The sequence below is a fragment of the Phocoena sinus genome, chromosome 9 (genome assembly GCF_008692025.1).
Source record: "Phocoena sinus isolate mPhoSin1 chromosome 9, mPhoSin1.pri, whole genome shotgun sequence".
Taxonomy (NCBI): domain Eukaryota; kingdom Metazoa; phylum Chordata; class Mammalia; order Artiodactyla; family Phocoenidae; genus Phocoena; species Phocoena sinus.
The window spans coordinates 24,630,415-24,644,755 of record NC_045771.1 but is presented as its reverse complement, the minus strand read 5'-3'; the positions used below and the strand labels follow the sequence as shown (position 1 = coordinate 24,644,755).

At 36.9% G+C, this 14,341-nt stretch overlaps 1 protein-coding gene and 1 pseudogene across 3 annotated transcripts in view; both read right to left on the bottom strand.

The window, feature by feature from the left end:
- Positions 1-14,341, bottom strand: part of ZNF800 (zinc finger protein 800) — a 55,291-nt gene that overhangs the window by 39,654 nt on the left and 1,296 nt on the right. For all 3 annotated transcript variants that reach the window (XM_032642553.1, XM_032642555.1, XM_032642554.1), the window contains exon 3: positions 9,178-9,273. In XM_032642553.1, the coding sequence (XP_032498444.1) occupies positions 9,178-9,273 (96 nt within the window). The remainder of the gene's footprint in view (positions 1-9,177; positions 9,274-14,341) is intronic.
- LOC116759117 lies at positions 1,175-3,042 on the bottom strand (annotated as a pseudogene).

Here is a 14,341-nt window from a genome sequence, read left to right as displayed (position 1 = left end):
TTGTAGTATAGTCTGAAGTCAGGGAGCCTGATTCCTGCAGCTGTTTTTCTTTCTCAAGATTGCTTTGGTTATTCGGGGTCTTTTGTGTTTCTATACAAATTGTGAAATTTTTGTTCTAGTTCTGTGAAAAATGCGATTGGTAGTTTCATAGGGATTGCATTGAATCTGTAGATTGCTTTGGGTAGTATAGTCATTTTCACAATGTTGATTTTTCCAATCCAAGAACATGGTATATCTCTCCATCTGTTTGTATCATCTTTAATTTCTTCCATCAGTGTCCTATAGTTTTCTGCATACAGGTCTTTTGTCTCCTTAGGGAGGTTTATTCCTAGGTATTTTATTCTTCTTGTTGCAATGGTAAATGGGAGTGTTTCCTTAATTTATCTTTCAGATTTTTCATCATTAGTGTGTAGGAATGCAAGAGATTTCTGGGCATTAATTTTATATCCTACTTTACCAAATTTTATAGCTAAATTACCAAATTCACTGATTAGCTCTAGTAGTTTTCTGGTAGCATCTTTGGGATTCTCTATGTATAGTATCATGTCATCTGCAAACAGTGATAGTTTTACTTCTTTTCTGATTTGGATTGCTTTATTTCTTTTTCTTCTCTGATTGCTGTGGCTAGGACTTCCAAAACTGTGTTGAATAATAGTGGTGAGAGTGGGCAACCTTGTCTTGTTCCTGATCTTAGTGGAAATGGTTTCAGTTTTTCACCACTGAGAGCGATGTTGGCTATGGGTTTGTCATATATGGCCTTTATTATGTTGAGGTAAGTTCCCTCTATGCCTACTTTCTGGAGAGTTTTTATCATAAATGGGTGTTGAATTTTGTTGAAAGCTTTTTCTGCATCTCTTGAGATGATCATATGGTTTTCCTCCTTCAATTTGTTAATATGGTGTATCACATTGATTGACTTGCATGTATTGAAGAATCCTTGCATCCCTGGAATAAACCCCACTTGATCATGGTGTATGATACTTTTAATGTGCTGTTGGATTCTGCTTGCTAGTATTTTGTTGAGGATTTTTGCATCTATGTTCATCAGTGATATTGGTCTGTAGTTTTGTTTTTTTTGTGACATCTTTGTCTGGTTTTGGTATCAGGGTGATGGTGGCCTATTAGAATGAGTTTGGGAGTGTTCCTCCCTCTGCTATATTTTGGAAGAGTTTGAGAAGGATAGGTGTTAGCTGTTCTCTAAATGTTCGAACAAATCAACTGGTCAGACCACAAGTTTTCAATGTTTAGAGCAGAGTAAGCTTCCCTGTAAAAGCAGCACCTTTGTGACATTTTAACTCTAGTACTCCTCTCCTTTTTCCTCTCCCTCTCCTTCAACAGAATCCACACCAACCTCCTCATAATCCTTCCCAAGGGCAGTTATGTCCTCACGGGCCTCAGAAAACTCTCCTTCCTCCATGCCCTCACCCACGTACCAGTGAACAAAGGCACACTTGCCATACATCAGGTCAAACTTGTGGTCCAGGTGAGCCCAGGCCTCAGTGATGGCTGTGGTGTTGCTCAGCATGCACATAGCTCGCTGTACTTTGGCCAGGTCTCCACCAGGTACCATAGTGGAAGGCTGGTAATTAATGCCAACTTTGAAGCCAGTGGGGCACCAGTCCACAAACTGGATGGTACGCTTGGTCTTGATGGTGGCAATGGCAGCACTGACATCTTTGGGAACCATGTCCCACCATGGTACAACAGGCAGCAAGCCATGTATTTACCATGGAGAGGGTCGCATTTCACCATCTGGTTGGCTGGCTCAAGGCAAGCATTGGTGATGTGTGCTACAGAAAGCTGTTCATGGTAGGCTTTCTCAGCTGAGGTGACAGGGGCATATGTGGCCAGAGGGAAGTGGAAAAGGGGATAGGGTATCAGGTTGGTCTGGAATTCTGTCAGATCAACATTCAGAGCTCCACACTATCTGACCTATCAACCTATTCAGGTTAGTATATGTTGGGCGCTCAACATCAAGGTTTCTACGACAGATGATAGATGGCCTCACTGTCTACCGTGAAGGCACAATCAGAGTGCTCCAGGGTGGTGTGGGTGGTGAGGATGGAACTGTAGGGTTCAACTACAGCTGTGGAAACCTGAGGGGCTGGGTAAATGGAGAACTCCAGCTTGGACTTCTTGCCATAATCGACAGACACATGCTCCATCAGCAGGGAGGTGAACCCAGAACCAGTTCACCCACCAAAGCTGTGGAAAACCAAGAAGCCCTGAAGACTTGTGCACTGGTCAGCCGGTTTCTGAATTGGGTCTAAGACGAGGTCAATGATCTCCTTGCCAATGGTGTAGTGACCTCAGGTATAGTTATTGGCAGCATCTTCCTTGCCTGTGATGAGCTGCTCGGGGTGGAATAGCTGGCGGTAGGTGCCAATGCAAACTTCATCAATGACCGTGGGTTCCAGGTCTACAAACACTGCCCTGGGCACATGCTTGCCAGTGCCTGTCTCACTGAAGAAGGTGTTAAAGGAATCATCTCCTCCCCCAATTGTCTTGTCACTTGGCATCTGGCCATCGGGCTGGATGCCGTGTTCCAGGTAGCAGAGCTCCCAGCAAACACTGCCGATCTGGACACCAGCCTGGCCAACATGGATGGAGATGATAGCTGCTGTTTTGCGGCTGCCAAGCAGATGGCAGACAGGAGGAGGAGAGGTTGTTGCTTCTTACAGCGCGACTCTTAGGCGGTCGATGTAAGAGAAACTGCCTGACTTATAAATCACAAATGCTCCACCACCCTCACGTCACCTTTGCACACACACACATACAAACACAGTTGTGTTGATCCCGGCATACCAAAATTCTTTCAGGTCCTTGGATTCACCAAATTCTCTCTCACTTACTTTTCAGGCCTTCACCTATGTTTTTTTCTCTCTGCCTATAACATTCTCTCATTTCCCTGGTCTGGCTCACTTCTAGCAATCCTTCAGATTCCAGGTTAGATGTCATTTCCTCCAGGAAGCCTTCTCGGACTCCTCCTGTTTTTTGTTAAGAATTCTTCCCCCCGGGCTTCCCTGGTGGCACAGTGGTTGAGAGTCCGCCTGATGATTGCCGATGCAGGGGACACGGATTTGTGCCCCGGTCCGGGAAGATGCCACATGCCGCGGAGCGGCTGGGCCCGTGAGCCATGGCCGCTGAGCCTGCACGTCCGGAGCCTGTGCTCCGCAAAACGGGAGAGGCCGCAACAGTGAGAGGCCCGTGTACCGCAAAAAAAAAAAAAAAAAAGAATTCTTCTCCTATATTCCCCAGAGCACCCTATACATCTATACTACATTACCCCGCTATCTTGTAATTAGTTACTTTTCTGTATCCCCATTAAACTGGAAGCTTTAAGAAGACAGAGAAGATATCTTTGATGCTCACCACTGTACTCCCAGCTTTCAGGACCAGGACTGATGGGCATTTGTTAAATGACATACTGAAGAGCCTTCTCTATGTTTCAGAAAACCTTCCCTATAAGTAAGATTTCTTTTAAGTCTATGTAAAGTTGACCAGAAAGTCAAAAAAGGGACCTGAATGATTTTCCAATTCTGCTTACATACTTTCCAAATGAGAAAAATAAGATGTGTCCTCATTCCATAAATACAGGCAAAAGTTATTCCCTTAGTTTCAGTTACCATTTAAGGTTTTGTTGGTTTCCCATGGGGACATAACTGCTTTATTCTAATCAGCTACCTTTTTCTGATTGCTTTGCTCACTGACAATTAGACACAGCAACCAACTGTGCCTCTGTCAACAGTTAAAACTTTCTACAACCTGAAACACGAGACAAGACAGCAGCAAAAGTTCATCTAGACAGCCACAAAAGTTCTTCCACAACTCCTAACCCTGAGAGAGAGAGAGAGCCATGCTGCCTTACCCCTAATTATTCCTTTTCCTATATTTAACTCTCTTTCTTGCCTTAGGTTTTTAAATTATCTTAGAAGTCACTACATACTGCTTACATAGATCATCAATCAGTATCTTTCAAAAAAACCAGCCCTCCAAAGGGAAAGCTTTTGATGCCTAGAAATTAACTAATTAATGAATATTTCAGATTATCACGCATAATGGATGTCAATAAAATTTAGTTAAACCTCATCAAGGGTTTCTCCTGTGCTATCAATTAATGCCAAACACATTGTATATACTGATAAAAATGTTTAAAAAATTATTTTCAAAAGGAATCAATATTCAATTTTACATTAGGTTCGGTGGCAGTCAGTTGACATGACATAATATTAATTCTAACTCTTCAGTGCTAGACAAAGATAAACTTTCCTTTTCTCCCTTAATATACTGATATGTTGATCAATGATAAGTTGCAGCAATAATGATTTTTAAATAGTATACTGCATGCTTTATTGCTGACTCACACATGAGCTCAGTTTCTTTAGGATGACTGCTTAACCACAATATCATCCCAACACTGCAAGCAAATGTGTAACTCGTGTCATACCTCCTGAGTTCCAAGACCAGTATGAGGGGAATTTCGTACTGATCATCCTTAATGTAAGAAAACTTAGGAAAATTGAAATTGTTATCTTAAAACCACCACCTACAAAGGTTGGTTAAAAAAAAAATTACTAGATTAATTATGGAACACTGCCACATACTACAATAAATTTATAAGTAGAATAAAATTATTTTAGTGCCTACTTGGTGAATCTTTCGTTTAGTCTTACACACATTTATTGAACACCTATTAAATACCAGGTACAATGTTATTCACTGAAGACATGAGAAGTGAAGGATATGATCTGTACCCTTGAGAAATTCCCTAATATAAATGGCTGCTCTCCTAGGAACACAGCCCCAGATGAGATGATTTGAAGATGAATGTAAGAACAACAAATAAAACAAATCTACATTTTTCTTATTCATCCCCAAAATATGCAGTCTGATTTAAAACTTCCTACAGTTGCTATGTATCAACCAAAAAAAACCCCAAAAAATCTGTCATATAATATGGCACTATCTTATGTATCTCTGATAAATCACACTTCCAGGACAGAGGCATCACCATCCAGTCATAGCTTACACTAACTCCAAGAAATGTTGCTTTAAGCAATAAAAAATAAACAAAAACTCTTCTAAGAAAGTAAATGACCAAACTTAAATTTAATTAATGACAATAGCAAACATCACACAAAGCCAATTCTCATTTTTCACTGCAATTTATTCCTCCCTAAGATTCAAAAAAGATGCTACTTGCAAATAGTAGTAATGTGTTCTATAGGTAGAATCTTTTTTCTATAATACAGTTGACCCTTGAACAAACACAGGGGTTAGGGATGCCAACACTCTGCACAGTCAAAAATCTGCATATAACCTACAGTCCTTCGTATACTCCCTTCCTCCATATCCTCACTTCTGCATCCTTGGATTCAATCAACCAAGGATCGTCTGATACTGTAATATTTACTATTGAAAAACTCCGCAAAAAATAGACCTGAGCAGTTCACACCCATGGTGTATGTTCAAGAATCAACAGTATAATACTGTAAAAAGAGATAATATATATTTCAAGAATTCAAAAAAAGATGTCAACTTCATACTAAGGACCAGTTATGAATACTGGACAATTTCCCATTTTTCTGCTTCTAACCTTAGGGCATTCCACAGCTCCTTTGCCTCTACCAGAAGACTAAGTGACTAAGAAAGAATATTAAGGTCAATTAATCAATTATTTATAAATACCTCATGGAAGTACACCTTTTTTGTTATTAAAAATTTTGTTTCCATTTGGGGAGAGAGGTTGGGAAAAGAAGGAAGCTAAAATAAAAGTTAATAGAGGGAGGGTTGGATTGGGAGTTTGGGACTAGCAGATACAAACTAATATATAGAGGACAGATAAACAACAAGATCCTATTGTATAGCACAGGGAACTATATTCAGTATCTGGTAATAAATTAAAATGGAAAAGAATATGAAAAAGAATTAATATATACATATAACTGAATCACTTTGCTGTACACCAGAAATTAACACAACATTGTAAATCAACTATTTCTTTAAAAAAGTTAATAGATACGAGGGAAATCTGAAGACAAAAAGTCACAGACATGATCCTGGAAGGACTGACACAACTAAGGAAAGGCTCGAGCAAAGGGCAGGGGACAGTCAAGGTAGTACCTGAAGCCAGGATTCAAAGCAAATAGCATGTCTCAAGTCACCCAACCATCAGGGATTTCAGAGTAGAAAATCTGCAGGTAGGGGCAAAACAGGCAGCCTTCTAAAAAAAATGAGGTATCTATCTCTGGATAGATGTCAAACAACAGTGGAAAGACTGTTAAAAAACCAAAGATACCTAACTATGCAGAGTCAGCTACTCCTTGTATTAGGAAGAAAGTGAGGAATATATGCTCATATGTGTGTAGAAGGTTTCTAGAAGAAGACACAAACCATGTAGCTGTGCTGTCTGAACAAAGACACTTACTTTTGTATTTCTGTATACCCTTTTACACCTCTTTATTATTTTTTTAAACAATTTATTCCAAAAAGAAAAGTCTATTCAGATTATAAGTTAAGCAGATAGAAATAGAGAGAGATTAGAGGTTAAGAAGTATTTGTAATTTAAAGCCAGGAAAACAGTCCAAAGCAAAAGCTGAAGTGTGAAGCAAAGAAAATGAGTCAAAACTGGTCAAGCAGTCAGTACAGCACACATGGGGTTGGTAGACCTAAAAGATGAGTCAACTCCTTCCTCAGCCTTTTACTAACTTCCAACTTGGGTAGGAATTAATACCAGGCCAAAGAGAGCCCAGTTTAGGCAGGAGACCATGAATCCTTTAAGCAAAGCTGATACCGGAGCTGAAGACAACTATCTTGAGCTTGAAGACAAAGGCAGATATCCTAACACATTACTACTGCCCAACCTGGTTTAGCCTGTGAAGGTTAACAAGAGCAAAAGCATAGACTTCGAAGTTCTATCTTCAAATACCTGTCAGATACAAAACACCACCAAGATTGTTCTTTAAATGCAATGTGTGTGACCCAGCTGTAATGGAAAGAGCCTAGAAAGAGATGAGTCATTGAGGGGCTGCTTGGGAGTAGAGTGAGACCGGGAGAAACTTACACGAGTCTCAGGATGAGAAGGGATCTTAGACCCTAAGTCATGAGGACCCAACTTCCAGCTCATCCTCTCAAGGTTTCAGTCAGCCAAGGCTTAAATACCTCAGTGCTAAAGAAGAGCTACCTTAGGAGACTTGAGATTATCCAGATACGTAAGAGATTACTATCTTGAGGAAATTAGAATTACTTAGCTATGAGATACGCTAATAAAGTAAAAGAATTCCTTTTTTAATCCAAAATTAGTTTCTTTGTACCATTCAGCATATTTCTAAATCATCTCTAATTTAAATGATAGGGTACTGAGAGAATTTAAATTATAGTATTTTCAAAATTTGCTTGGGGAAAAAAAAAAACTCAGAAGGCAAATTTACCAGGGACATTTAAGAAAGAACATATTACCCATTTCACAGTCCCTTTCCTTCAGCTTTGTAAAGAAACAGTAAACACAGAAAACAGATACAACCACAGTGCAATGAAAAAACACATAATTTCCTTTTTAAATATTCACCTTCCAAAGTTAAAAAAATATATAGATTATGGGTACAGGAGCTTATTGAGAAGGTATTTTTTACGAGACAAAGCACAAATAAATGAAACAATTCTAACTTCTTAATCAAATAACACTGTAATAAACTGAAGCAGTATAAAATAACTTCGTTAATCCCAAATTATGAATTTTTAAAAAAGAAACCTATAGCAAGGACTATGACTAAGTGTGAAGCTATTACCTTCATTTCCATGATATGAGAAAGAACAAAAAGAATTTTTATCTCTATACTAAAAGTAGCTAACAGAAACTCTAACTACAAATAAAAACTAACCATTCTTCTGTTATGCCAGAAAGCTATTTAAATACTGCCTCTAATTAGAAAAATTTTAATTGTATTTACCACAGGAGAATTTGACGTATTATTTATTTCTGTTAACCTAGGGCAATTATCAAAAGTAAAAAACAACAACAAAAAACACAGTAAAATACGTTATACCGCCATCCAACACTAAGCATAGGCATATGGTATACATGAAATACTTACTGATTTAAATATACATAAAAGCAATGCCATAAGGACTACAGATGAAAAGTGTAAGAAATGAATCTTAGACTCAGAAATTAACTTCATGTTAAAGAACAATCTATTTCTTAGAATCCTAAAGTAAATCAAATAGATACTACTTCCCTTTAAAATGATTTAAAAACAAGCACCTCAAAAAATTTCTCAATACAAAACAAATGGTTTCATATAAATTATCTTTTTCTTTGAATCTCAGAAATTTTTCATTACGATATAATAAGCTTTAAAATAATAACAAAAGATATTCTAACCCTTTAATTGCCCACCACTTAGGTGTCCATCAGTCATGTATGTTTGCTTGTTCATATTTGATTTAATAGTCTGCAATGTCAGAGAAGCCAAATCCACAAGAGGTGGACAAGTGGATCATAAGAATCACAGCAACCTAAGACTTTACAAAACACTGTAGTTCTAACAGTTCTCAACCATTTATACTTAGTGAGCAACACCTACTTTAGAGCACTGGATTGTAACTGCACAAATATACTTATTATATATCCATTATTACAGTAATCTAATGGAAAGAAAAGCTATACAAATATATCTAAATATCAGGGCTTGAATAATCTTTTTTCTATCTGTGCTCTACTAAAGATACTGAAACTCCAGGCTTAGGTAGGAGATGGTGAGTCACATAAACAGAGATGATAAAGTAATTAATCTAGAACAAGGGACATCTCAGACATTCTGAGTAAATAATCTACTCTGTCAAAGCTCATAAAGACCCTGTATAATCTACTACAGTCCTTTGAGAGTTTATAAAGAACATGCCAAAAAATAACAATGAATCTTTGCCAGCAAATATACCACATATTTCTTTAAACCATACTAAATACTTTTTAAATTAGTATATAATACATAGTACTGAAAAGGAATCTCTATCAAGTCAATATTTACTCATCCACTTTTTAAAAATGACAATCAAAAGTATTCTGTAAAGAAAACCAATGTATACATTTTATTTTTAAAAAATTATTTCTAAGGATTTCTAGGTAGTTTTTAGCTACTATGTGAAGATTGAAAATACATCCTAAAACATTCATACCTGATCGAAAGCACTCAATTATTTGCTGAATACCAGATTTGGATGTCTGTAGTGGTTGCTGTAACAAAGGAGCATCTCCAGGTTCCAGGATATAAACTACATGGAAGACAAACACCCAACCCAATCCCCACAAAAAAAGGGTTATTTATTTAAATCATTTACTATTGAAGTAAAACAATGGTTTGCTATAATCATGTTAATGACAATCACACTTTTTTGTATATACTCCAACATTATCTTTGTAAGGCAAAATGAAATAATGGGAAAAATGTAACTAAAATTTTTCTCAATTCAAGGTGAAATTAAGGCTACTGAGACTATGCATTAAGTTCAAATGCAAAGATCTTACTATTTTGGTGTTAGTTAGTACATATTAGTCATGTTTGCCTTTTTATTCCCCTTGAAGAGGAACCACTATATTTAACCAAAATTCTAGGGCAATGATAACCTAGCCACACCTCATAAACCATTCCAAAACTCTCCAGACAATCTAGTACAGCTCTCTGGGCAATTAAGAGAGCAAAACTCAAAAACCACTACCTAAGGAAAGAACTGGTCAAGTGCACAACGACAGATGTACAAGAAAGTTCACTGCAGCACTCTGCAGTACTGTAAATAATTGAGAAATTTTTCAAACAACTTAGAAGTCTCTCAAAAGGAACCAGACTAAATAAACTATGAAATATCCATACAACAGAATCTCTCACGGCTCTTACACAGCATGAGCTAGGTCTACATGTACTGACAACAAAGGATGTCAATACTACATTGCTAAGCAACAAAAACAGGTTATAGAATATGACCTCAATTATATTAATACATATTTCAGTAGCTACAGAAAGAAATAAATTTAACGTATATGTGTGTCTATGTATAAATGCTAATATAAACACAGAAAGTCTGATGGGATACCAACGAAATTTAACAATGGTTCTTTCCATCAGGGTGGGCTTATAGGGGTGATTTTCACTTTCTGCCTCACACTTCACTAGCCTGGGCTTTTGGAAGTGTGCACTTTAGAAAGTAAGCATTTTTATAATAAGTAAATATAATATTCCCATTGTAAAAGTAAAAATTTTCATATACAGAGGTCTATATCATCCCTGCTTTCCAAAATTCCCAGAGTAGCAGTATAAATATATAATATAAATAAGATTATGGTAATAAGAAACAAGGTAACTGAAAAGGAAAACTGAAGTTTCCCATCAGATATCAAATAAAGAGATAGTTGTGGTGGAGAAAAACTGGCCATTTTAATTACCTCTTTTTTTTCAATATGTTATAATGTTTTACCGTCTTAACCCAGATGATATTTTACCATCATCTGTTCAGTGTGAGAAGATAAGGAGGGTTACTTCAGTAATGTGTGCTGCTACTGCTTCAGGGCCCAGGCTTGGACAGCATTTAGCTGTCTGATAAAGCCTGCTAGGCTATGTGTAGAGACACAGCCTTAGATTCTCATTTTGGTTTCAACTCTTAAGTTCAGTGTACACAAAGGGGAGGAACTATGTCTCACGACCAAATCATTCCATTAAGCAAAATTTTCCCAATTTTAAGAGAAACTCTGAGGTATTTTTAAGAACATACACACAAATACAACTCATTTTGGGAATATCTGACATTGGCACTAACTGCAGTGGTTAAGAACAGAAGACTCCAGACCTGGACTGATTGAGCTGAAATTCTTTTGCTACCAATAACTAGATACCACTAGGGCAAATTACACTCTCTGATTTCTCTGTTCTCATCTCTAAAATGCAGATAATAAAAGTACCCAAGTCATAGGGTTGTGCGAGGATTAAATTAGCTAATGCAGGTACCTGGTTATATCAGAGCCTGGAATATAGTAAAGGCTCAATAAATGTTCTAGCACCATCATAATCTACAAATCAACTGCCTTCCTGACACCAAAAACTGAAAAATCTTTTCCAAAATCTAAGAGAAGTAGAATGCAACCCCTTAGAGAAACAACAGAAGTTTTAAGTAGACAGATGATATCATTTATTTAGGTGAGATGTTCTTTCCAGTATTTGTACACTGTAACAACCAATAACTGATTATAAAAAATAACAACTACAGAAGATAGAGTAGAAGTTATACAATTTTAAAGAACTGAAAAGCTCGAAGGCCTGGCTCTCTAAGTGACAAGAATGCTAGAAAGGAAGAATGAAAAAAAGAGTAATGAATAAGGGAGAAATATGGGGGAAAAATTGGAAACTTCTCCTCAGAGCCCCCTTTCCTCATTTAGGTACATGCTCCAGAAAACTTCCTGTAATACACTAACTTCCACTTCCATATAACAACATCTGATTTTAAAGCTACAGCAAAATTTTGTTACCCATAACCATCACTGGTACCACCAGAATAGATACACATCCTGAGATACCATTCAAAACAACCCCCGGGGTTAGTTCAGTTATGAGTGGACACATTCATTTGGTATACACATCTGTGTAGGTCCCCTTGTAAGAAACTTTTCTTTCTTCATGAAAACATACTCTCAATCCTAAAAAAACTTTATATGTTAGTATTTTATAAAATTTCCTCTTACATATCCTAACATCCCTCCCAAGATCAGGTTACATGACCTTTCAGGAAAAAAAGAGCAACTCTCTCCAGCCAAAAAACACAAACGCTCAGAAGTTAACACCTTCTTTACATCCTTCCAAGAACACACTTCCCAGAATAAAACACCTACTTTTTTAAGAGTCTCTCCTACCTTAAAATAAGCCCCTTAAAATATCCTTCTACCTATGATTTCTGAGATTTGCTTTCAAACAGTAGAGAGTAGGGGAGCAGTTGGAAGATGGAGAAGGGAATTGTGGGGAGGGGAGAATACAGATCAAAAGAGCTTGTCCACATATTGATAACTGATGGAGTTGTGTAATGGCTACATCAGGTTCCTTATACCATTCTCTCTACTTCTGAACATCTGAAAATTTCTCTAACAAAAAACTTTCTTAGAACATAACTAAGAATATTTTACATACACTGATAGGCTTAAAACACCACCCCTCAATATAAATTGATCCATCCTATCAAGACCTGCTCAGGAACACACTGCTCTCATTCAGAACTCATCTATCGTTCATAATCCAAAGGAGGTCAGACCTCTTGGGACAGCTCATTAAAAGAACTTCTCAAACATCATGTCACCGTCTTTCCTCCATCTGAGGGCATCCTCTTTTTAAAACTACCATAACATATTCCTCTCAATAATGGAAACATCCTCCCACTTGGCCCATACCCTCCTCTGAAATAATGACAATTAACTACCCCGTAAGTTAAACTTTTGGCTTTCCACTGAACTAAATTGTCAGAAAGTGTTTACTTCTAACTAAGAAAGTGAAGAAATACCAACCACTTTTGACATGACAGTCTGAAAAATAAGTTGCATGGGAAAAGTTCCTGGCAAAATAAAGTTGAAATTTTTCAATTAATGCAACTTATCTGAATTTGTGTTAATGAGGGAGAAAAAGCAGCAGAAAAGTTCCAACACATATTTAAAAGTTCAAGTCTGGAAAACCTCTTTAAAAAGACATTAAAGTATCTAGAAAACTTTAATTACCAGAATATATACTTTATAAATAAGGTATGGTCACAAATTATTTTACTTGTTGACTTACGTCTATCTCTTCCCACTCAAACATTCCATGAGGGGGTGAGCTTATCTGTTTTGTTCACCACTTATATCCCCATTGCCTTGAATAGTGCCTAGCCCCTAACTGGTGCTCAATAAAGATTTGTCAAAGAAATAAAGAAATGAGTGACCAAATAAATTTCTTCCTAAATAAGAAGGTTTTAATATGATGATTTAATTAACTAATGCAACTCAAATGACTTCTCAGGAAAAAAATGGAATAAAAAGACAGTGGAACACAAGTATAAGAAGTCATTCACAGCTTTGTACTTCAAAACTAGCAAAATCCATTCAACATTTGGCAAAACGTTAAGTGATATATCATCACTTCAAAGATACAAAATATGCAGCAGAAAGGATGGTGAAAGGTAGGTAGATCAGGGAACAGTTGAATAAACACTGGATTCCACCCTGGGATTGCCTGTTTTACTAGAAGAGGTATTATTTTCAGCAAATCAGTGGGGATAGGGTCATAGTACAAATTTTATTCTCATGTGTACCAAAGTGTTCCGAAAATAGTTCTTCCCCTTTTACCATTGCCATTTTTCCCCATTATACAAAAAAAGTACTCTACTTTACATGAACTCTACCGTGACAAAACCAAGTACATTAGTGCAGTTAAAATACTCCAACAAAAAAACAAGCAAAAGTATTAAAAAGTCCTAATAACTTTTAGGTCAAAAATAATGATAAACAACTGCCTTTGAACTGTAACAGAAGAGCCCTTAGTTGGTTTAGTGACTGTGTATTCAAGGATTCCCTTTTTAAGCTGTACCTCTAAATGTTTGTGACAAAGCACATCATACTTCTAATAAGCAGAGGAACTATTAAGAGTTTATATATCACATTTATTAAAGTGTTGTAATACTCTTCATGAGCCTTCAAAAAGCAACTTCTTCATTCCATAAATTCAACTCAAAAGAGTTTCACTGAACAAACTATCCTAAAAATATTTATGTATTCTATCTAAATATTCAGATTTTGCAACAATGTGTTCTGTCCAAGAAATTTCTTTAAGAGGTTCCTCTTAACAAAACCTGATTCTTCCAACAAGTTGACTTCAGCAAACTTTTCTTAGCCCAAACTAAACTCATTTTTAAGTTTAAGCATTATTCTGTCTTTAAGCACTATCAAAGCAAGAGAAACTTTTAGTTTTTAAAAATTTACATGAAACAGCTTCCTCGAAGATAAATGCCAGTATTCTACTACCCATTTTTTCCTTTCTCTTCAGTTTTAAACATTCACAGACCATGAGGGTATACTACTAACTGCAGGCTGCCTTGAAAGAAAAGGAAAGGGGATTGAGTAATTGATCTTGCGGAAAAGATTTAAGGTGACACTTGCAGTACTTTTTTTAAGAGATCAAGCAGGGGAGATCTCTTGTTTGTACAAGCTTTTAGCTTCATAACTGGTTTTATGCTGGGGGAAATTAATAGCCTGCTTAGTTAGGAATGTCTTCTTGGGCAGGAGGTAAGGAGAACTAAAAGAAAACAGAAGGCAGAGCGGCTCTGGTGGAGGGCAAAG